The sequence below is a fragment of the Choloepus didactylus genome, chromosome 23 (genome assembly GCF_015220235.1).
Source record: "Choloepus didactylus isolate mChoDid1 chromosome 23, mChoDid1.pri, whole genome shotgun sequence".
Taxonomy (NCBI): Eukaryota; Metazoa; Chordata; class Mammalia; order Pilosa; family Megalonychidae; genus Choloepus; species Choloepus didactylus.
Genome location: NC_051329.1, coordinates 6634050 through 6657980, shown reverse-complemented (window position 1 = coordinate 6657980; position 23931 = coordinate 6634050). Strand labels below are relative to the sequence as shown.

Genomic DNA, 23931 nt, shown 5'->3' with positions numbered 1-23931 from the left:
CTTCCCATGAATTTTATTAACCAATTCCTCTTCCTTTTCTGTGAGTGAGTTCATTGTCTGTTTGTGATCTATTGGTATTTTAGGATTTTTCTTAGTGATCTGAATAAACTTTCCATAATAAAGATATCAGTCCTTTGCCAGTATTCTTTAAACATGTCCTACATACACCAAAGTAGTGCATGGACAGACATAACAGAAATAGTACCTGAGGCTTGCAAGGAAGAAAGGGTGTCTCAGTTCCTGCCAAGGAAGCGTGGCAAGGTTTCTGGATTCCTTGAATGCTTGTAAGGCCTGACTGGTTGTTTGACGTGCTCTTGTACTTCTAGTTTCATCTCTTTTGCTTTTAAAAATACATATATGTTTTTAATCCATCTGGAAGTTAATTTTGCACAAGGGGGAATGGGAATGGAATCGAAATTGGTTTTGTTTTCAATGTAAAAGAAAGACGGATTTCCATGGACCCAGGCTGGTGGATGGAATTTTCAATAGTTTCAGGATTTCAATTAAATACAGAGAGGTATAGGAAGGAAAGAAAGCTACAGAATGGAAAGTCAAAGGGTCCTTCCCACCCACCCCAGTTCTTCTCCCCAGAGGTGAGCAAGTCAGCCTGGGGCCAATTGTGCGACTTTCAGGATCTGTCCAACGTGGCTGGGACAGGGCCGTGAGCCTTACCCAGTGACACGCGAGCAGCACGTCCAGCGGCGCCCGAAGAGGGGACAGCTCTGTAGTCTTCGGCTACGGTGGTGTTACCCCCATCGGAAAGAGAAAGAGGCACGAGTTCACACACTCCTATATTTTTTCTTTTTTACGTAAAAGGGAACCTACTGGGATCACTGAGGAGCAGGTAGCGGGTCATCTAACACGCTACGCTCCGGGACAGCAGCTATCCTTTGAATGTGCCGCAATTTATGAGAATACAGGTAGAGCTGGGATCCTCGAGGACCTTGAGGGGGGAAGCAGAAAGGTTTCTTTCTGGTTGCACCTTGATTAAAAAGTGCTTTCGCCTCCCCGTCGGGGAATCGAACCCCGGTCTCCCGCGTGACAGGCGGGGATACTCACCACTATACTAACGAGGACGTGGCTGATAGCGTGGTCTCCGAGTGAATTCATAAACCATTAAGCACTCCGTTCTCGCTTCCGTCCCCTCCCGACTCGGGCTGCCATGGGCTCAGTGACTGCCGCCGCTGGACACTGGGCCCCTGCCGGGCGCGGTGAAATCTTCGGGAATCGTTGCTGGCACGGAGCACTCAGAAGCAAAGAGACACGAAAGCAGAGGCAAAGTGACCCTTCCAACATCCTCCTCACTCGGAAACCATGCGCTCGGCTAGGGGATGTAGCTCAGTGGTAGAGCGCATGCTTTGCATGTATGAGGCCCCGGGTTCAATCCCCGGCATCTCCATCTTTTCCCTCTGAGCCACAGGGAAGGGAGCGCAAGGGACCCCACCACCGGTCGGTGCCTGCGGGAGGCGGAGCAGCGCCAGCAAGCGCATGTCTGATGCCAGATTCTCTCTAGCGTTAGAGGATCGGCTTGCGGGTCAGGGAACCCGCACTTTTAAGCAATCATTCCTTGCAATATACCTTTCATTCAGTAACTCCTGAGCGCCCAATGCCGAGTACTGTGCACGCATTGAGCAGCTACTGTGTTCCCAGGTAGAGGACCAGGAGCCGTGGTATCCATGGCTGACAGGGGAGGACCTCAGCCCTCCCGGACTTCATAGTCTAGCCCAGGGAACTGGAATAAGCAGCAGTGAAAAGTTTTATGAAGACAACGAAAGTGGTGCGCTGGAGGCTGAGCGGGGCGAGGACCTGACTGTGAGCGGTGACCTTCCAAACCTGCGGGCACAGCGCCTGGGCAGGAGTGCGCAGCGCGAAGGCCCGTGGCTGGGACGCGGAGGCTGCGCTTTGGGGGCTCAGAGCGCGCCGGGGTGCAGGGGCCCCGCCAGCAGAAGCCTGGACCCTCATCCGTGAAGACCCTGGAAATGCTTGGCGCACAGGAGCCCCAGGATCCGATTTCGGTTTCCAAAGGCTCCCTCTGGCTGCCGCGTGGAGAACAGTCCGTGAGCCGGCAGGGTGCAGACCTGGAGACCAGCGAGGAGGCTAGAGCCGTGGGCGGTGGAGGTGCGGCCAGGTGGAGAGAACCACGGGATCCTGCACAAGTCCCGGCGGTGGAGCCCACAGAACTTGCAGCTGGGGCTTGGCTCAGGGAAGAGGGAGAGAACGGCGCGGGGTCGGCTCTGGGGCGGGAGCACACTGGGGCTGGCGGTGGGGGGGCGTGAGCCGTGTTGGAAGACTAAACTGTGTTCCAGTCGGGGCGCGGGGGCCATCCCTGGCCTCTATGCACTGTCCACCTGCACGCCCAGGGCCACGATTCTCCAGGAATCTGTCTGTAGGTGAGCTCACCCCTAGGATTTAGGGCAGCGATGTAGAGAGGCTACGCGGCCCAATCGCGAGGGAGAGAAGGCAGGCAGGTTGGGGAACCCATGGGAAGCTTCCGTCGGCTCTCCCTCCCACGAGGGGCCCCCCAGAGGGAACCCAGCCCTGAAAAGACAGCCATGGGTGTGATGTTCTGACCGGAGAAGCCCGTTAGAGACCCTGCCCAGGGTCTTTATTGGGGGCTCCTCCATAGGCACCTTGTTATGACTTGAATTGTGTGCCACACACAAAAGGCTTGTTCATAAGGACAAATCTATGAGGTCACATATGAGATAGCTGGAAAGCACACATTGGTCAAGACAGAAAGTAGATTACAGGTGAGCAGGGGAGGGAAGGAGAGGGGAAGGGGGAGTTGTTGATTGGTGGATATACGGGGTAAATCTGGAAAATTTTTAAACAAAATTAATTATAATGTTGAGTAAACATTTTTTAATGTTTGGTGGGGAAGGGAGGAGGAAAGCAAAACAAAACCAGACACATTCAAGTTCTGACCACTTCCAGCCCCCATATTGGGAAGGTGACCTTATTTAGAAATAGGGTCTTTGAGGATGATATTAAGATGAGGCCAAACTAGAGTAGGGCAGGCCCTAAATCTAATGCGGGGGGTGCCCTTATAAGAAGAGGAAATTTGGATGCAGACTCCAGGGAGAAGGAGGAGGGATCGGGGTGACGCAGCCACCAGGCAAGGGCCCGCCAGGAGACCGCACACAGGCCCAGGCTGGAAGAGGCCACGGAGGACCCTCCCCGACAGAATTCGGAGGGAGCGAGGCCCTGCAGACACCCGGATCCGGGCTTCCGGCCTCCAGAACTGAGACAGTTTCCGTTGTCCTGAGGAACTCATAGGGCTCTGCAGCCCCAGGAGGCTAAGGCAGCCTCTGCCTGGCATGTGCCAAAATCCCAGAAAGCAGGTGTTCAGTATAAACCACAGTTTGTACAAAACTGTCCAGGCGCAGTGAGCCACCCCCATAAGTGAGGGATGTTCCGTCACCTGACAGCCCACATTCCAGCCAGCCCCTCTCCAGATGCCAGCCAAGGGCCTTTCCAGGGAGAGCAGCCACTGCTTTCCCACCCAGCGCATAACAAGGTAGCATCGCGCTGGTCAGTTCATACTTCAACACTGCTTCATGCTCATGACAACACAACATCACGGTGAATGACTGCGAAGTATTCTGTGATGTGCTTGTGCCCTAATTAAATCAACCAACACCTCCCAAGCTAAACTGTCATCGTCTCTTTTGCTGCTGTCAACAGCACCTGCAAAAAACAGAAGTCCTCTACATCTATCTTCCCGCTCTTTTCCAATTATTTTCTTTTGCAATTTCAATGTTTTCTTTTCCCTTTTTTCTTCTATCTGTTCCTCCACAGACCTGCCCCGCCCACATCCCCACCCAGGTAGGACTGCTAACAGCCTGGGATGCTAACTGTCTCCATTCCACACAGTATCAAATAGGACACAGGGAGTCAAAGGTAGGGGCCGGGGGTGCCATTTTACTGAGGTGGAACTGGGGTTTCTCTGCAACTTGCATTTTTCACACTTGACCCCTCATGGGATTCTCTCTAGGTCAATAAATACAGATGCAGCTTGTTTTTAAAAATGCACATTTTCTGATCCAGGTGCACCACTTCATTTGACAGTTGCTGTCGTTTGCTCATGTTGTAGAGTAGCCATCAGTGTCGAGGCAGAAGTGACCCCTGCCCTCTGGGTGTTTCTACAGGCTAGATCCCCATATGCAGCATCACAGGGTTAAAGGGCCTGGACATTTTTATTTAAAAATAGCTATTTCTAATTCATAGTTGGAAATTAGAACACAGGTTACCAGGGTCCAGGGTGGGGTAGGGGTGGGGAGTTATGCTTCACGGGTAGTTTCTGTTTGGGGGGATGAAGAGTTTTGGTAACAAATGGTGGTGATGGCGGCAAAATGCTGTGATTGACACCACCAACCTGCACGCTCGGAAATGGTGAAGATGGGCAATTTTATGCCTATGTATATGCTACCGCAATAAAAATAAAAAAATAACTTGCTGAGCTGTACAAGTCAATGACTCTGGGCTGGTTTGGATGTATTATGTCCTCGCAAACGCCATTATCTTTCATGCAATCTTGTGGGGGCAGACTTTTAGTGTTGATTGGGTTGGAACCTTTTGATTATATCCATGGAGATGTGACTCAATCAGCTGTGGGTGAGACTTTTGATTGGTGGGTCTGAATTAAATCACTGGAGCCATATGAAAGCGCTGATAAACAGAAGGAACTCAGAGCAGCTGTGAGTGACATTTTGGAGACAGCCATCGAAAGCAGACTTATGCTAGCCCAGAGTTTGCTCCAGAGGAGCTAAGAGAGGACAAAACGTCCCGAGAACTGACATTTTGGAGAGCGCCATTTTGAAATGCACCTTGGGAGCAAGCACACGCCAGCCACGTGCGTTCCCAGCTAACAGAGGTTTTCCGGACTTCCAGTGAAGGTCCCCAAGTGTTGATGCCTTACCTTGGACACTTTATGGCCTTAAGACTGTAACTGTGTAGCCAAATAAACCCCCTTTTATAAAAACCAATCCATTTCTGGTGTTTTGCATCCCGGCAGTATTAGCAAACTGGAACAGAACCCTAAGGTAAACTACGGACTTCAATTAATAATATAGTCATCATGTTGGTTCATCAATTGTGACAAATGCACCCCACTAATGCAAAATGTCAAGAAGAAACTGTGTATGTTTGAGTGTAGGACCAGAACTTTCTGTAGGATTTCTCTTGTAAACCTAAAACTGCAACAATTCACACATTCACCAGCAACACGGGAAGGTATTTTTCCCCAAATCTGCATCAGCAATGGACTCCCACTCTTCTTTTTTCTAAATCTGCTGTGTACAAAGTGCTGTCACATAATTTTCATTTCCTGCCCCTTTGAAAGAGCAGATTCTTTCGGGCATCCACTAGCTATTTACATGAGTTTTTTTTTTTAATCACATCATAGCCTTTGCTCATTTTGTCATCAAATTGCAGTAATGCATCCACACATGCTGTAAAACATGTACCATGTTTTGCAATAGCGTCCCTTGCCTACTGTTTCGTCTTTCAACTTTTTTTATATAATTTTCCATATCAATTAGAAATTTCTATGAGGTCAAACATCTTTTCCTTGTGTAGCTTCCGGAATGTCTTATCTCGCTTTAAATGGCTTTTCCAGCCTCTCAAGAGCACTCTTCACACTTCCCCTCTCAGTATTTGCATACCTCGTGTTGGGGACGCAGGACAGCGAGAAGGGCGCAGGAGCCCGCTGTCACTGGGCTTGCATCTGGGGCCGAGGGCCAATAGGTGAGCCCCCTGGGGAGGGTGCAGAGGGGCTGGCCGGAAAGTGGGCTGTCAGGTGATGGAACACGCCTCGGCCATAAACAGGCACGGAGTGCTGGTACACAGGGCCATGGATGAGCTTCCAAAGTGTGCCGCCAAAGAAAAGGAGCCAGACACAGACACCACGTATTGTACGATGCTATGTGGTTATGTGACAAATCCAGAATAGACTAATCCAAAGAGAAATTACATTGGTGGGTGCAGGGCCTGGGGGGTGGGGTTGGGGGGAAGGGGACGGGTGACTGCTAACGTGCACGGGGCTTCTTTTTCGGATCATGAGAATGCTCTGTAATTAGACGGCTGAGGGCTGCACAACTCTGAATGCAGTATATACACTTTAAAAATGTGAATTTTATTTTACATTAATTACATTTCATTAAAAAATAAAATAAAAAAAAAGAAGAGTTGTCTAGTTACAATTCTTTCTCTCCTGTGGCTGCTGAGCGTCAGCAGGACGGAGGGGCAGGGAAGTCAGGGACCGTGGGGTGGGTGGTTGAACAGCTTCTCTGTTCCCCTTAGCGGCAGAGCTGCCAGCACCTGTGCAGTTGGAGTTTTCTAGAAAGGCTGGAGATCTGGACTTGGGAGAGGGAAATATCCCAATTCTAAGTGTTAGGAAGGATTCACGTTCTCGGCAATCACAGTGCAGGTCAGGCAAAGCGAGCCTGCAGCTGCCAGGGCCCTCAGCTCAGGGACGCCGGGACAGACCCTGCCAAGGACTTGAGAGTGGCCTGGGAGGGAGGAAAGCCCAGTGAGGGTGATGCCTCCCTCAGGATCGAGGACCGCGGGGGGTGGCAGGCTGGGTGCCGACCGTGCTGAGCAGCGATGGGCCCAGTGCTGGGCAGAAGACAGCGTCCCCAAGTCCCTGGGACAAGGTTTTAATTCTGTGCCTCCCCCTGCGTCAGAGCTGAACGCCCCAGGCCCTTGCCATGGAGGTTGGAAGGGAAGGGGGCCTGGGTTCTGCCCCAGGACCCTCCTGTCCCTCTTTCTCCCCTGGGGACCTACCTCTGCCCCTCTGCCTCCCTCTTCTGCCATCAGAGGACCAGGGGGCTCAGGGGCCCAGGGGTCCCTCTTCAGCTGACAGCAGCCACGTCCTCTGCGGCACGGAGCAGAGGGGACGAGGACGTGTCACATCTGTCCTGCAGTGTGGGAGCTCACGCGGTCGGGGAGAGCGAGGTCCTGCCCCTTATGGCCGTGCCCCTGGAAGGTTCCAGCGGTCATCCTTCACAGAAGGCTGTGGACGTTCGGGACTCCCCAGCCAGCGGCAGGTACACGGCGGCCCCCCCGTACGTTTCAGGGAAGAAGTGCAGGCAGGTGCTCCAAGCGCTGCACTGGGCTCTCTGAGCAGGGGCTGGGGGACTGGGGGTGAGGTGGAGGAAGGGCTTATAGCAGGTCTGCTCCCCGCTGCTTCACTCCCCGCCGCTGCTCTATCAGCAACTAACAGAGCCCCAAGTGTCCACTGCAAAGGGGAGCCAGCAGAGATTAAATTCTCCATCGTGTAAGAAACAGTCACAAAACGTCCCAGGTCGGGGCCGGCTGCCCAGGGGTCAGTGGTCGGCAGTGGGGGGCCAGGTTTTCCTGATGTCTGTGTGCATGGCCTGTGGGAGCCACTCGCAGTACTCAGCCAGGAGGTCTGTGAGGGGCAGGAGACAGGGCGTCAGAGCGGGGCATCTCCTCCTGCCAGCCCCAGGGCATGCACCCTGCCTCGGTGGGCCTATCTGGGCCTCTCCCAGCCCACTGGCCATGGGGCGCCCTGGCTCACACTCACATTTGGGGTTTTTCTTCCAAGCAGCCAACAAGGCGTCACGGCAGTCTGCCTTCTCAGCCACAAGGGCTCTCAGGAGACTCTCTGTTCTGGGCTGCAGCCTGCGGGGCGGGTGGGTTGGGGAGGTGGGGGGCTGAGTCTGTGGGAACCACTGTCAGGCCCAGTCAGGAGCGAGGGGCGGGGACGGAGAGCAGGGGGGCTCCACTTCAAGCCAGCCCTGCCCAGAGGGTCACGGGGTGTCAGAGGGAGGGAAGGGTCACGGACCCTGCTAGCTGTGAGCAGACAGAAAACAGAAAGGGAGCAGGAGGGGCAGGGGCCAGGCAGCCCGGCCTGCAGGGGTCCCGGCCCCAGGGCACCCCCCACCCCCACCGGCAGAGGCCGTACCTGGCCCAGGTCTTCAGCATCGTGCTGGGGCTGGACAGCAGACAGCCTCGGTAGGTGGCCAGCGGGCGGAAGACCTAGCCAGGCGGCCACGAGAAGGGTGAGAGGTGCCCTCGCCACCCGCCCTCAGAACTAAGAGAAGAGCCCGTGGGAAGCCGCCCGGCTGCGTTACCTGCCCTTCCAGCAAGAAGCGGGCAAAGTGCCTGTAGCAGTCAACACCCTCGGGAAACTCCACCTGGATGGCAGGGAGCGGCCAGCCGACCCGATCTGGAGGGCAGGAGCCAGTGAGCGAGGGGCAGGGTGGGTCCCTCCCACGCCATCCCTGACCACCAGCTCTGCCCAGCCCGCCCTGCCGGGGCCAGGCCACCCAGACGCCACCCCCACTTACAGAACACGCTGGCCCGGTGGCAGAGCACCCGGCCCCTCTCGGGGCAGTAGGAGGGAGGTGGCTCCTCCAGGGGCTTGCTGAACTGGCAGTAGGTGGGCAGGAGGGCCGGGATCCACTGCGTCTCCACGGCCGAGACACCTGGGGGCCCAGGCAGCAGGCAGGGGTGAGGCGGGTACCGCCGGGGCAGGGCCACACCTGCCCTCTCCCCAGCAAGGTCCCGGCTCCCGGAAGGGGAAAGCTGGCGGCCTCCAGACCGGGCCGGCGATGAGCTGCCATACCTTTCATGTACATCTTGGTGGTTTCCACGATTTCCTGGTAGACCACAAACTCGGGGAGCTCCTTGAAAAGGATGGAACTGGGGTGGATGAAGACAGGGTCGTCGAGGAGAGGAGTCTGCAGAGAGAAGACGCTGCAGTGCACAGGGCCAAGAGCTACCAAGCACCCAGGGACCCACACGCTTGGCCCAAGGGGAGACAGAGAGGCTGGATGGGGACAGATAGATGGACACGGCATGGCCACCTGGACAGTGGGACACCACGCAGCCACGGGAAGGACTGAAGCGCTGATCCCGGCTACAGCATGGACAAGCCTGGAGGTCCTGATGCTAAGCAAAAGGTGCCCGACACAAACGAAGAGACGCTGTCAATCCCACCTACACACAATGCCCAGAAGAGACAGACCCAGAGACAGAGAGCAGAACCGTGTCCAGGGGGAGTGGAGGGAGTGACTTCCCGGGTATGGGGTTTCTTTGTGGGGTGATGAAAATGTTCTAAAACTGACTTTGGTGAAGGCTGCACGACTCCGTGAGTATACCAAACCAGCTGAACTGTGCACTGTAAATGGGTCAACTATGCGGTATGCAAATTGCATCTCAAAGTATTACAAAGAAAGTTGAGAGAAAAATGAGTCTAACCCGAAAGGAAGGTGTGAATTACTGGACCCCGGCCCCCTCCTTGGGTCCCAGAGTTTGCAGGGACACGTGACCCAGGACAGGCCCACCCGGACCCCAAAGGACCCCACAGCCCACCCCTGTCAGGTGCCACAAGTATCCAGGCTGCCAGGTGCAAGGCTGGGGGATGGTGGGGTGGGCGGGGGGAGGGCGGGGCCTGGGGCACAGCAACTGCTAAGGGGCCTGTCTGGGAGCCCACCTGTGCCACTCCCACCCCACCACCCCGCCAAGAGCCCACCTTGTAGCCGTTCTTCCACTTGTCGTCCAGCAGCTCCTCGCTCTGCACCCGGCGAGCCAGGTGGTCGCCCAGGCCGGCTGTCACAATCTGCCGCAGGTAGGTCACCTGGCTGTCGGAAGGCGGCTGCATCTTGGGGTCCACGAAGAGCCCGGCCTCGGGGCACACAGTGTTGACTGGAGGGAGAGCAGAGCGAATGTGTGGGGCCTGCTCTCGCCGCTGCCCTCCCAGGAGGCCCTGCACCACCCCACACATCTCTGGGCCCAGCCACCTGCCCCAGCTGCTCTGTGGAGGCCGCTGGGAGGAGAAAGCCCCACTGAGCAGAACTCTGCGCTGCCCACCCCATACCCGCTCCCTCCTGCTTCTTGAGGACAGAGCACCAGCTGGCCCTGGGCCTCCTTGGGCCCATGACATGCACATGGGAGCTGCCGGCCTGACTTCTGGGAATGTTCCGGTAAGAAATCAGGCGGCTGTCAGAGTTTTATGCCACTGTCTGCTCCCATCTTCTGCTTGGAAAGCAGATGTAATTAAAGGTCCAGCTGCCCGCTGGGCCCACGAGAGGACCTGAGAGTGGACACCATGTGCACAGGATGGGGACACGTAAAGGCCCCAAGCCCCTATGGGCTGCTGGCTGCTCTTCCCTGGGGGACAGATGGCCGACAGCGCTAGGTGGCCGCAGTCGGGCCATGAGCAGCTGCATGCACTTCTGACAGACACCCTGGTGGTGGTTCTGAGGTCTGCAATGAAATCCCCTCCTGTCTGCCCCACAAAGCCTTCCGTAAAATCTACACTGCTTAATTTTAAAGGAAAGAAAAGGAAAGAAACAAGAAGGAAGGAAGTGAGCAGACCTCCCACGGCCCAGCCCCAGTGTCACCTCCAGCCCCCATCTCATGCGATGAGCAAGCTGAAAGCAGGGGCTAGGAGACAAGTAACAGACTCTTCTCCACACTGGCTGGGGGGTGAGAACGGGGAGGGATAAACAGACCAGGGCTGGGGACCCTCCTCGGGAGCAAGGTGACAGGAACCCCAGGATGAGGTGAGGGATTGAGGGGCTGTGAGGGAGGCTGCCAAGGAAACCCTGAGACCACCCAGTGCACACGTGAAGAGGGGATTTCAATTTTCAGGGCGCAGCCTGGAGATGGATTAGCAATGGGGGCACGGGAAATGAAGCAAGAGACAAAAAGGAACAATCTTTAGGAGCAAAATAGATGTGTAAAATGCAACAAGGCTCAGCTGAGAGTAGCATTTATAGAGTCAACTGTACATTGTCCCACCAGAAAAGACACTGTGATTTTACGGGGAGACATGTGTGGTGGTGTGAGAGCGGGAGTGGGAGGGAGCGTGTTTCCATGGCAGGAGGGTGACAGGCGCCTTAAACGGAAAGATCCAGAACGGCAGCATCCATGTGCTATTTAGAAAGAGGACGGTGAGCACTAGAAGCAGCAGCTGGAGGAGTGGACGGCATTGTTTCCTTCTAGAGCACAGGGCTGCAGGCTGTGGGGGTTCTGCTGTCTCCTGTGACAGCTGGTGGAACCCCTGATCGCAGGTACAGTTGATCCTCGTTACTCGGGAAATCGCCGACTTGCTAAAACTTATTTGTGGCCTGCAAATCAATACTCGCGACACCCTTGTGTTCTTTCCACAGACGTGGGCAGGGCATGAAAACTGTGAGTTGCTGATGTGCACCTTCCCAGCTGGGGGCAACCGCTGCGTGGTTTCAGCTTTCACACTGCAAGCAAGTGCCCTTCTCGCGAGACATACAGTGCCTCTTTTTCAAATTTTTCTGGTATTTTTTCTTGGTGATTACACCATGTAAAATACTCCCCAGTGCAGGGATGAAATGTTATCTGGCGTTCCTGAATGCAAGAAAGCCACATCTCGGCCTGAGTTACAGAGCTCTGGCCATGAGTCTGATGTCAGCGCATCACAATACACGTGACATGAGGTATCTTTAAACAGTGGCACAGAAAACAAGGTTATGCACTGACTGGCTGGAAAAACCGTGGTGAGCAGAGGCTCATGGGAACATCACAGTGGCTCTGTCTGCGTGGGTTCCGTGCTGGCGGTGTCTGTACAGCGCACGACCACTGCTCCAGGTAGGTTTACACAGCACAAAGGGCCCAGGAGTGCCTCTCCGAGCAGGAGGACTCGAGGGTCCCCGGGAGGGCTGGGGTGGGGGGGGGTGTACCTGCCGTGGTCAGCTGGCCCCGCAGTCGCCGGATCTCCATCATGGCCTTGTACCGCAGCCCGTTGGCTTCGCAGAACTGGGGCGAGCAGCCAGCGAACTCGCAGGATCCCACGGCGCCTGGTGGGTGAGCCGGGAGGTGCTCACACACTGCCCCTGCCCCGGGCCCACGTGCCCACTGCCCAGCCCCTGACCCTGGCCCATGTGCCTGCCCCCCGCCCCACCCCGGCCCCCACGCACCCAGCAGCACCATGAAGTCCCCGAGTTTCAGAGATGCTCCTCGCCCGGCCCAGGCCCTCTTCACCTGCGCCACCCGGGCCTGCTTGCCCTTCAGCCTGGAGAGCTCCTCGTCGCTGGCAGCGGGCCTGCAAACACACCCCCAGCTGGCTACTGCCCTGGCCACCGCGGGGCCTCAGTTGTCCATCAGGACGGGCCACATGCTGGGACAGGGACAGGGCGCCAGGTGGGGTCTCTGAGGGACACAGCCCTGAAGCTCCAGCCAAAATTCCCCGCAGGCAGCCACCACGCTTACAGATGTGCAGGCCGCCACGCCAGCACTTCCACGCCAACAAATAACAAGGTATTTACTGCTGCACTGCCTATAAAAGTGCTCAAATATCCACGGTGCGCTGGGTAAATGAGTCACGTAGGACTCCCAATCCAGAACCTAAGATGTGTAGCTGCATGTGCCGGGTCCTCAGTGCTGTGCATGGGTTAATTAATTTAATCCTAACAACACCGGAGGATTACTGTTCTCATCATCCCCATTTTCCAGATGTGACAAATGAGGTCCAGAGGGGTGGAGTCACTTCCCCAAGGCCACACAGCTGAGAAGGGAAGCGGCAGGTGGAGTTTTTGGCTGTCGGGCTATGCTACAGCCAGCATTACGTGGGGAGTTTCATTAAAATTAGGGTTGCTGGAGCCAGGAGACTGATTGGGGGTATGGGGAAAGGCCAAGACATCTGGGCTTTTAAGAAGCTTAAGGAATTCCGACGCACAGTCAAGTTTGGGATCACTAAATTAAGAGACACCCGTTCCTTGAAGTTTTGAGAGGGGTTTAAAGAGAAGGGTATTAACTCAGAAACACTGACCACCAGAAAGCAAGGCCCGGGCACCTGGTGGGGAGAAGGCAGGCTGCAGAACCGTAGGATCCCATTTCTGTAAACCTCTACACGGTCAGAAGCACAGAGAGACTCTAGAACTGCACTGTCCAATACGGTAGCTACTAAATACATGTGGCTGTTGAAATTAAAACTAATCACAATGCAATAAAACTACAAATTCAGTTCCTTTGTCACACTCGCCACATTCCAAGGGCTAAAGCTTGATTTTTCCTTATTGGCTCCTGTGTGTTTGTAATTAAACAGCAAAAGGGGAAGCCACCGTCTGGCCCCTCCCCAGCCGCCAGTTCTCTCTGTCCACGGCCAGGAGGGCAGAAGCGCCTGCCATGATGAGCAGGGCCCTTCAGCACCACGACACCCAGGGGCTGTCGGTCTCCAGAGCCACCGATCCTAAAAGCATCAAATGAGCGGTCCTAAAACAGCGCCTGCGTTTTCCAGGGTTCAGGGCCTGCTGGGCTCCCAGATTCCATATGCTGCTTCCTCCCAGCTGCCCTTTAACAGTTATGGGAAATGACGCTTTCAGGGTGCCTCACAGTGCTAGCGTTGGTCCTGAACACACATGATGCTGGGCAACTACAGGGAGAAACCGAGGGACGAGTAGACGGAGCCTGGGAGGAGCAGCCCAGACTTCGGGGCCACAGGGAGGGCCCAGCCGGGCTCGTGGGCAATGCCTGCCTCCAGGCCCCCCACCCTCCCACACTGCCTATCCCTGGAGGAGAAGGAGGGCCTTGGGAGTGGATGCTGTGCAATCCCCATCAGTGGGGATGTTAACCCACGGAGGCCTTTGTTATTAGAGGCCCACACATCAGCAGGTACAAGGAGAAGCAGAGAAAAATCACCAAAACGCAAAAACCACCCTCAGCTAGCTAAATAACATCTACCCCAACATGTCGCCCAGTCAGTGTTTGCCCTCGTCATCTGACAAGATGATGCAAATCGGGTCCCAAGGGAAACTGCAAATTTGCAAAAGATGCAGGAGTTCACGAAGTCAAGGAAAGTGACATTGTGGAACTCTGCATCACTCAGTTGACAGATAAGACTACAGCGAACAAACAAAGAGAGGGTCACACGTGTCAGCCCAAAGGCTCTTCAAAGGCTCTCCCACAAGGGATGATTTGAACTTCAAAGAACTAAGAAGTCCCTAAGAAACTGAAATTGCCTCCAGAATTGTTTGCAGAAACAATCCTTTCAATAACTAAGTTGAAAAGGTAGATAGGCAGTGAGGGGGCACATCAGGTACTCCAGTACCTACCAGTGCGTCAGGAAATTATTAAATGAAGAATAACCTAATCTAAGCATTAGCATGTAGACATAACTGTCACCCGTTTTGTTAAAATACCCTACAAACCAAATGCATTTTCCTATTTTTTAGTACCATCATTTCAACTGGATTCCCTGTAAGTGGCCTTTTTTGGAATCAACGACCCTCCAATTACTGGGCCAGGACCCTGCTGACCCCCGAGATTCACCATTGCCCTCAATTTTCATACGGGGGTTTACCCCCCACCTCGTAGACATCAGATCTGTGCAGGGCCCAGAGAGGACAAGGCCGCCCTGAGAGCTGGTCAATCCCCGGGGGCTGGGGTCCGCCCGTCTCCCAGCCTGGGCCCCCCGCCGTGGGCCCCCACCGCGCACCTGTCCAGCTCCTCGAACAGCTCCCGGACCGTCATGGCGGCCACGATGGTGATGGCGTAGGGCAGGCAGCCGTGCTGTCGGCTCAGCGCCAGCATCTTGGCGTAGCGGGGAGCCACGGGGAAGGCGGCCATGGTCCTGCCCAGTGGGGTGATGGGGCAGCTCACCCGGGACTGCTGCAGCTGCTTCACCCTGGGGGAGCGGGGTCGGTGAGGGCGGGGGCCAGGGCTGAGGGGCCGGCTTGGGCCTGGGCCTCCGCCCTCCCCCGCTGCCCTTGCCCTACCTTTCTGTTTTGGGGGGTGCCTGCAGGGCACCCAGAGAGATCAACAGCTCCTCGGCAGCGATGAGGGACTCCACAGAAGGGGGGGTTGGGAAGGGGAAGTTGATGACCTGGAGACAGGCAGAAGTGGTGGGGGACAGAAGTGGGTTCAGAGAAACCAGCCCAGTGAGTGCAGGGGGGCAGGCCTGGCTGGGTGCCCCCCACCCTGCCCCAGCGAAGAGCCCGGCAGGAGGATGGGGCTCCCACCAGCCTGTGCTTGGAGCACCTCTCACGCCAGCTGGCATTCCTGGGGGCCTGGGCACTCTCCAAGCCCACAGGCCATTTCCAGAACCCCCCAAACCTCCCTCCTTCATTTATTCATAACATCCATTTACTCAATGACATTTCACGAGCAATTCCACTGAGCCAGGCTTGGCCTCCGAGGAGCTTTCGCTAGGCCAGCACAGGCTGCCGCCGGTCAGGGAGAAAATACGCAGATAAACAGAATTTCAGAAGAAACCGTGCACAGATGGTAAGACGGAGAGGCAGCAGGGAGGGACAGGGCTCAGGGATGGTGGGGCTGTAGAAGGGAGACTGCCCAAAAGCCGGCATTCCAGCCCAAACTGCACACTGTTCCCGGGAGCCCAGAGGTGGCAACCAGATGTGTGTCCTCAGACAGAGAAAAAAATGGGGCCCAGCCACTCAGTGGAACATTACTCAGCCATGAAAAGGAAATTCCAATCCATGTTCCAAAGAGGATCAACCCTGAAGACATGATGCTCAGTGAAAGAGGCCAGACACAAAAGGACAAATGGCGTATGATTCCACTTATACGAAACATCTAAACGAAGCAAATTCATAGAGACAGAATATAGATTAGACGTTGCTGAGAGCTGGGAGGGCTGGGGGCATAGAGGAGAGATGGCTAAGGGTACAGGCTTCTTTCCGAAGTGATGAAAATGCTCAAAATTGACTGTGGCATTGGCTGCAGATGTCTGTGAACAGACTAAAAACCAGTGAACTGCACACTAAGTGGGTGAACTGTGTGGCAGGTGAACTTTCTCAGTGAAGCTCATAAAAAACAAAACAAAACAAGAGTGGCCGGGAGAGACTTCTCTGAGGAGACTGTGGACCCTGAGCCTGCAGGGGTAACCATGTGAGATACGGCCTCGAGAGCAGGGACAGCAGGTGCCAAGGCCCAGTGGAAGACGCCGGGCCCATGAAAGGAGTGGCCAGGGGCCCAGTGAGGCTGCAGCGAGGGCACGGGGGGGAGTGACGGGAGACGAGGGCGGAGAGCAGGCAGGGGGCGGGTCCCGCAGAGCCTCATGGATTCTGCTCAGAGCCGGGGAGGCCGTGGGGGACTTTTCCCAGAGGGGTGACCAGCACTCAATTGTAGAAAGGCGTCACACGGGGTCACGTGGAGCAAACCCCCATCCTGACGCTCTCCAGGTGCGGCCCCGCGCCTCAGTCTCCTCATCTGCGTAACAGGAACAACACTGCGGCTCCTCCCGACTTGTTTGAGAACACCCGCCTGCACCCACCACGCCCCGGCCATCAGGAGGTGAAGGAAACCAAGCCCCAGACAGTACACACAGAAACCCACAGGGTTAACATTAGGGGGCACTAGACGTTTAGGAAACGGGCACAGACGGTGGCCAGCTCCTCCTCGGTGTTTCCGAAGCATCCAAATGTCCGTCACTTTGTATATGTACAGCCAGAGAAGTCAACGAGGATGTGTATTTCAAAGCAAGAAAAAGCAACTCCGGGTCCTGTCACTCATCACGTATGTGCCTAGACAAAGTCTTCACCTCTCTGCCTTGGTCCCTTTGTCTGTTCAAACGGGGGGCTGGATGCCTGCGTGACAGGTGGGGCGGCCCAGCGAGCCGCCATGCTCAGAGCGCCACACGCAGCCTGGTGCCCTCCCTGGACAGTGGAGGGGGTAGGACCCTCCTCCTGCCTTCATCTGCAGGGGCTGCAGCCAGGCGGAGCCCAGGGAACATTCTGTGAGCCCAGGACACTGGCCAGCCCACCAGCAGTGCAGGAACCTTGTGGCCAGCATGGCCTGGGTGGCTCAGGGCGGCCATGGCCTTGGGGGAGTGGTAGTCCTGGTGGACTCCCCACAGTGTCCTCCAGGTGGCCGCCAGCTGACCAGACTAGCATCACCGGGCCCCGCCCCTGGCTCCCAGTCGGCACAGGACAAGCCCATGTGACCGCTGCCTCCCCAGGGGGCCAGGCCCACCAAGAACACCAGGCCCGGGCACTGCGGCTTCTCCCTTCAGGAGAGCCAGGTGCCGAGCACGCTGTGGGGGCTCCGTGGGGTGGCGGGAGGGCCTGGGGGCTGTGACTAACCTTCTCGATATTCAGTGCTTTCATCTGAAGGATCAGGTCCTCCACGGGCCGCCGAGTGATTTCAGGAGGAGAAAACTGCTCAAAGTCACTGAACACCGCAGACGAATACAGCCTGGACGATGGAAAAGAAAATTTTAAAAAGAGTTAAAGAGCTCAGCCAGACCACCCGGGCTTGGGTCTGGGCTCTGCCACCTACCAGGTTTTGCTCGCTTCTCACTGGGGCTAGTCCCAGGAGCTCCCTCGAGGGGAACAGGTGAAGGTAAAGCAGGCCCTACCTCTAAAGTGCCCAGAACATGCCGGCACACTGCGCGCCAGGTGGAGGGAGTTATTGTTATTTTTTACTAGTTTTCCTTCTATATTTTCTAAATTTTCTATTTTCATCATTTCAAACAATGTTGAAAGAATAACAATAAAGCTAATAAAAACTAACAGTGCACAGAATGGGAGAAAACATCTTCCAAAAAATATCTGATAAAGGAGTCGTATCCAGGATGCAGAAAGAACTACTCTAACGCCATAATCAAAAGACAACCCAATTAAAAAATGAGCAAAGCATCTGAATAAACAGTTCCGCAAAGAAAAGATACAAATGGCAAATAAACAATTGAAAAGAGGCTCAACATCACTAGTCATAAGGGAAATGCACATCATAACCACAATGAGATGCCACTTCACACCCCGTAGGATGGAGATAATCAAACAGTCAGACAAGAAGAAGTGTGGACAAAGAGGTGGAGAACTGGGACCCTCGGATGCTGCTGGAAGGGGTGGTGTGTGTCAAATGGTGCAGCCACTTTGGAAAATGGTCTAGCGGTGCCCCAAGCAAATCAGAGCTAGCATCTGACCCAGCAATTCCACTCCTAGTTCTAGGTAGAACAGAAATGAAAATCCACGTCCACCCAGAACCTGCCTGGAGGCTCACAGCAGGGTCACCCCATGAGAGGCAGATGAGTGGGGGAAACAACATGGCCTCTCCATTCTGCGTGATCGATGTTAGTCCAGCATAACAAGGGAGGCGGTTCGGATCCCTGCTCGGACACGGAGGGACCTTGAAGACATGATGCTCAGTGAAAGGAGCCGGACACGCGGACTACACACTGCAGAGCCCACTGAGTGAACTATCTAGAATAAGCAAGTTCCTCGAGTCACAGAGTAAACGAGGGGCTACGAGGGGCTGTGGAGTGGGATGGAGTGACTGCTAATGGTGACGGGGTTTCTTTTTGGGGTGGTGAACACGTCCTAATTGTGGTGATGGCTGCGCAATTCTGCGAATATATTAAAAACACTGAATTGAACACTTTAAATTTACACTTTAGTCTCAATAAAGCTTTGAAAAAGCAAAACTAACTAACCAAAAATGACAGCCCCCAACAGTAGAATAAGGAAATGAAAATACTTGAAAAAGCAAAGGGCGTGCGTGGCGTCCCTTGGGCTCAGTCTCCAGGGGACGGGGGCTCCCGACAGACGGGGCCAGTGGTGGACGCCTGAGGCCGCGGCCCAGGCTGGCAGAGGGCCCTGGCACCCACCTGTAGCAGTGGCCGGGCTCCGTCCGGCCGGCCCGGCCTGCCCGCTGGTCAGCGGACGCCTGGGAGACCCAGGTGACGCGGAAGGAGGACACGCCGGTGACCCGGTCGTAGTAGCGCTTCTTCACCTTCCCACAGTCCACCACGTACTTGATGCCGGGGATGGTGAGGGACGTCTCGGCCACGTTGGTGGCCACCACGCACAGCCGTGTGCCCTCGGGGGGAGGCCTGAAGACCTAGGGTCAGGGAGGGGCGGCAAGAGAACCCCAGGTCAGGACGGGGCTCCAGGGGCGGGAAGCAGCACAGTCTCCTGGTCCTGGAGACCTTAACTAGGGTGGGTGGGGCCTGGGAGGTCAGCGGTCACCCGGTCAACAGATCCGCACCCAATTCCGGCCTCGACACTGCTAAACCTAATGCAGGGGGAGTTTTTCTCGTCTCCGAGGAGATCCCAGGCTCCCGAGGTTCATGGAGTGTGGGGGGCTGAGGTGGGGCATGGGGGGTGGAGCGGACAGGGCTGGGGTGGGTGGGAGGGAGGGGAGGGTGCTGATGCAGGTGTGGGGGAGGTAAGTCTGCTGGGGCAGGTGGGGGGCACTAGGCACACACCTGCCTAAGGGGGCAGGCTTGCCCAGCCTCACCCAGAGCTCTGTGTGTGTGTGTGTGTGCACGCGGGGATCTGAGACCACAAAAGCCAGTTTTCCCAAGAGAAATAAATCTGGGTTTTTATCTCAAATCACCTTATTTTCAAATCTCCTTATTTTGGGGCAATGGACCCAATTAAAAAATACTTTGCAGATCAAACAAAAACTCCCCTGCTGGCTGGAAGTCAGCCGAGGTCCACAAATCAGCTATTTTTAAAGGGAAAACATTAAAAAAAACAGCAGTATGCCACATAAAAATGTGTCTAAATCTTTATATGTTTATATTAAACTCTAAAAAAATTTGGTAATTTCTGGGGGAAACAGAAGTGCTTTTTAATTTGTTCTTCATACTCTTTAACGGTTTTAAAAGCACGTGTCTGAACCAAAACCAGAAAAAAACAAAGTTTTAATGCAGGGAAACCTGACGGGAACCAAAACCAAATGTCGTGATGCCGATGAGGATGACGGTGATCGTGGTAAGGGCTGCTGACAAGCATGTAGCACTGTGAGCTGCCACCATGCTCAGTCTCATTCTACAGGAGGGGAAACCGAGGCACAGGGGTGGCATGACTTGTCCAAGCTCTCATGGCTATGAAGTGGCCAAGCCGGACGGAGTCCCCAGGGCCACCCCAGCGCCCGTTCCTAATCAGGCCATCGTCCTCTCTACAAGGGAATGGGGGTGCTGGTCAAACGCTGATGGCAGGAAGGGCTGGAACATTGTGACGCCCGTAAGAGCCACCCCCCAGCCACCTGTCCCGCCAGCACCGTCACCTGGGCCTGTTTCTCCGGGGCCAGCAGAGAGTAGAGCGGGAGCACGTGGAGGGGTAGGGAGGCATCTGGCTGCTCACCTGGGGGAGAAAGCAAAGGCTGGCTGGCACCTGGCGGGGACCAATGCCAGGGCTGGTGCTGTCCCAGGCTGCCCAGGGCCCCACTCTGCTCTGCTGGAGGGGTCCCTGCATCAGCTGCTGCACAAGGGGCCTCCCCCTGGGGACCAGCCCAGAAGGTGGGCAAAGGCTTGGTGGACGGTTGAGGGGGGCCCAGAGGCTCTCCCCTGCCCTCTGCCCTGGCCCAGACCTGGAACACTCGCCAAGCTCCGCGATCTCCTCCTCGGAGTGGCCCACCCCACATCCCAACAGCATCGCGGTTGTGTGCAGGCTGAGCGGGCAACAGGCAGCAACGTGCACCCTGGGGCACGGCGGGAGCAAGGAGGCAGCCTGCAGGCAGAGAGCAAGCAGGGACCCCAGGGAGCACGCCCCAGAGCCGGGCAGCCCCCTCAGCCGGCCCGAGGCCTGTGTTCACCCCACAGAGGCGGGCCCCGGGGGTGGTGCCCCACAATGCAAATGGCATGCGTCCGAGGGCCGCCTCCGCAGCAGACAAAGCAGACAGCCTCCCCTACAGCCGAGACAAGGAGGCTCCGCCAGGTGCCCACCGTCATCCGCTCCCTCGTCCCCCAGGTCCAGGTCCAGGTCGGAGCCCAGGGCCGCCTCCTCGTCATCCATCTCGGCCTCCCTGTCCTCAACACCTTCGCCCGCTGGCAGCACCGAGTAATTGTCCAGACTGATGTGGGGCAGTGTCTGCAGTGGAAAGGGCATCAGTGCTGCAGGCTGCTGCGGCCCGGGGTGGAGACTTGCCCGACAAGGAGAGATGACCCCTGAGCCGGAAGCCCGGGTCACTGCCTGCCAGCCACGCCGTCTCAGGCAAGGTGCTCAGCTGTGTTCTGCCTCAGTTTCCTTCACTAGGCACGGGGGATAATCTTAGTGCTTACCTCGGAGGGCCACTAGAGGATGCTACTGGGATGACACACATGAAGAGCATCAACACTGCCTGGCACGCTGTGCATGATACAGGAGGTCAGGGCACACCCCGATGCCTAGCCTGGCCTTCGCCTCCAGCTGCAGGGTGCCTCGCCCCCTCCAAGGGGTCCCCCACTCCACCCACCCGTCCAGGGGAACCTCACAGGCCCTGCTCGGCCGATCAGGGTTCAGCCTTCCGGAATCTTCTTTCTGACCCACAATACAGGGCATCTCAAATGTGTTTCAAATCACAGCCCTCCACGAGGCCTCTAGAGCAGTGCCGCCCACGGTGAAAACGTCCCAGAGCTGTGCTGTCTAACACAGCAGACCCAGGTGGCTGCTGAGCACCACAAATATGTCTAAAGCGACTAAGGAACTCAGCTTTTCATTTTATTTAATTGTAGTTAATTTAAATAAACACATAGGATGAGTTGAACCATGACCCCAAAGATTTGTGATGAACGTGACCACATTGCAGAGGTCACTGAGGTAAGACGGGTCATCCTGGGTTAGGGTGGCCCGACACCCACGACTGGTGTCCCGGCCTGAGAAGGGAGCGGGTGCCAGGTGGAGACGGAGTGGGACACGGCTGCACACCCAGGAGCGCCAAGGCTGCCCGGGGGCCACCGGAAGCTGGGAAGGGGCCAGGAAGGACCCGCTCCAGAGCCTCGTGGAGCATGGCCCGGCGCACACCTTGGGTCCCGACTTCCGGCCCCAGAACCGAGACAACGAATCTCTGTTTTTAGCCTCCCAGCTTCTAGCAATTTGTTGCAGCAGCCACAGGAAATTAACATGCTGCGGCAGCTCCTGAGTGCCCAAAACATGCCAAGTACAAGAGAATGGACTTTACATTTTTTCTAAAGAGGCTGATGGGGCAGCGGCCACTGCACTACACGAGGAAGCCCCCGAGCCCTGAGCACCCCACAAGGCCTTACGAACCGCTGCCTGCGCCTTCTTCGCCTTCGCCCGCGACTTCTTAAACCTCCGCATCTCCTCTGCCGAATCTTCCTGAGCTTCCTTTCCTGGAAGAGACAAGTGGGTTGGGGACAAAGACACCCCGTGGACCCTGCCAAGCCATCGGGGAGCTGCTCTGCCGTGTCCCGAGCGCGTGGCTGTGGCAGCCACTTCATCGGGGTGGACAGAGGTGGCTGACGCTTGGAGAGGGGACCCCGAGGCCGACGGCCAACGCCCCTCCAGGCAGGCACCGAGGAGCCTGCTGTGCAGCGCCCGGGGTCTCACCACGGGGGTGTGCGCGGTTACCTGGTGGCTGGCGCCGGGCGCGTGGAAAGGCCCTCCGGAGCCTGCGGCACAGTGCGTGCACCTCGGCCTGCCCCGTCAGGAACGCCAGGATGCCGCCTGCGGGGAGGACGGGCGCGTCAGTCCTCCGTTTGCTCGGCAAGGAGCTGGGGCTGGAGGAACACAAGGCCGGGAGGGACCCACAGACACACAGACAGCTGGGCTGGGCCGGGGAGGGACGGCTGCCGCCAGGGCAGGAGGTGCTGGGAGCACTGCCAACAGCGCACACAGGCCGAGGTCAGTGAAGGGACGGAGCAGTGGGCAGGGCCGCCAGGGAGAGTGCTGGTCAGCAGGGGCGCGGCATGACCTGCTCCAAGAGTATGGCTGTGGTACGGGTGGGGGGCAGCCTGCAGGCGAGGAGGGGTCTGGGAAACCAGGTGAGGGGCAGCCTGGGCGGCAGGACCCAGCCCGGGAAACGGGGTGTGCGGATTGCATCTGAACGCCAGGTTGTGTGGCACCCGCACAGCCCGAGGGACAAATCCTGCTGTTGCTTGTCTTGTTTACAGGTGACGTGATAAGGCGTCTGGGGTTTGCTTCAAAAGATCCAGGAAAGGGGTGGAATGTTCTGGAACTGCACAGTGGTGATGGTCACACGCTGTAAATACACTAAAAGCCCCACTCTAAAATGGTGACTTAAATGTTGTGCTAATTTTCTCAATGAGAAAGACTGGAAAAAAGAGAAAAAAGAAAATAAACACCTCTAGGAAAGAAAATAAAGAGGGAGGGGTGGCTGTGTGCTGAGCTCGGTGAGGTTGGGTGATGGGTACAAGGGGTTCACGTTACTGCTCTCCCTCCCCATGTGGATGTTAGAAGTTTTCCATGACAAAAAGTAAAACAGCAAACTGAGTAATAAAATGATTTTTAAAATCCCTGGGAGGACATGATCCTGGTCTGAATGGGGGAGAGGGGGTGATGGGTGGAGGGAGAGCAGTGAGGGCTGAGAGGGCAGGGGCTGGGGGTACAGGGTGTGTGGGCTGGTGGGTGCCAGGGCCTCTGAGACCGGGCAGGGGACAGGGAGGGTGGACCGATGACCCAAGGCCCACTGGCCAGGGACATCACCCGGGCCACACTCCTCGGGACGGACGTGCCAAGGGCCTGGAGCTGCAGCCTCGGCCCTGCCTCCTCACCACGCCTGCTGGGAAGGGAACAAACTGGCTTCTGGGTCCTGGTGCCACCAGGAACACCAGCCTTCCACCCGTCATGGGAGGGAATGAATGAAGACACCAGGCTTGGGTTCAAACCCGGACCCTGCCGCTCACCACTGTGTGGCCTGGAGGAAGCTGCTGGGCCTCTGTGGTCCTCAGTTTCCCCAACCAGTAAATCAAGATAAAAACAAGCTCTCTCGATGGAGTTATTTAATCAAAGAAGGAATGCACGGTAAGCCTCCTGGCCCTGGGCCTGGCACACACAGTTCTCAGTGAATATTAGCTGCTATTTTTAAACAATAAAAAATGAAAAAGGGGGCTGGAGACAGGGAGGGGAAGCGTGCGGTGGGCCAGGCCTCTACGGACGGGCGTCAGGCCCAAGGCAGAACTCTGCGAAACGGTGGTGCTCAGGGAAGAGGGGGACCCACATGCAGATGGGAGGGAGAAAGCGGGTGGGAGAGGCGGGGTGGAAGGCAGCAGAGCGGAGAGGAAGC

General features: G+C 56.3%; 1 protein-coding gene and 2 non-coding genes across 4 annotated transcripts in view; 1 reads left to right on the top strand and 2 right to left on the bottom strand.

Annotated features, from left to right (window-relative positions):
- Positions 1 to 1004: 1004 nt before the first annotated feature.
- TRNAD-GUC lies at positions 1005 to 1076 on the bottom strand. Its single transcript has one exon. It is a non-coding gene; the product is annotated as a tRNA-Asp (tRNA).
- A 251-nt stretch (positions 1077 to 1327) lies between these two features.
- TRNAA-UGC lies at positions 1328 to 1399 on the top strand. The gene has a single exon. It is a non-coding gene; the product is annotated as a tRNA-Ala (tRNA).
- A 4713-nt stretch (positions 1400 to 6112) lies between these two features.
- The window catches only part of DHX37 (DEAH-box helicase 37), a 33993-nt gene continuing 16174 nt past the window's right edge, over positions 6113 to 23931 (bottom strand). For both annotated transcript variants that reach the window (XM_037817003.1, XM_037817004.1), the window contains exons 11-27: positions 22257 to 22352; positions 21936 to 22018; positions 20633 to 20777; positions 19975 to 20051; positions 18569 to 18801; positions 17043 to 17154; positions 14718 to 14824; positions 14438 to 14626; positions 11922 to 12046; positions 11685 to 11801; positions 9500 to 9672; positions 8591 to 8705; positions 8313 to 8450; positions 8097 to 8191; positions 7928 to 8001; positions 7547 to 7644; positions 6113 to 7411 (exon numbers count right to left, since the gene is read on the bottom strand). In XM_037817003.1, the coding sequence (XP_037672931.1) occupies positions 7326 to 7411; positions 7547 to 7644; positions 7928 to 8001; positions 8097 to 8191; positions 8313 to 8450; positions 8591 to 8705; positions 9500 to 9672; positions 11685 to 11801; positions 11922 to 12046; positions 14438 to 14626; positions 14718 to 14824; positions 17043 to 17154; positions 18569 to 18801; positions 19975 to 20051; positions 20633 to 20777; positions 21936 to 22018; positions 22257 to 22352 (2063 nt within the window). In that variant the 3' untranslated portion in view covers positions 6113 to 7325. The remainder of the gene's footprint in view (positions 7412 to 7546; positions 7645 to 7927; positions 8002 to 8096; positions 8192 to 8312; positions 8451 to 8590; positions 8706 to 9499; positions 9673 to 11684; positions 11802 to 11921; positions 12047 to 14437; positions 14627 to 14717; positions 14825 to 17042; positions 17155 to 18568; positions 18802 to 19974; positions 20052 to 20632; positions 20778 to 21935; positions 22019 to 22256; positions 22353 to 23931) is intronic.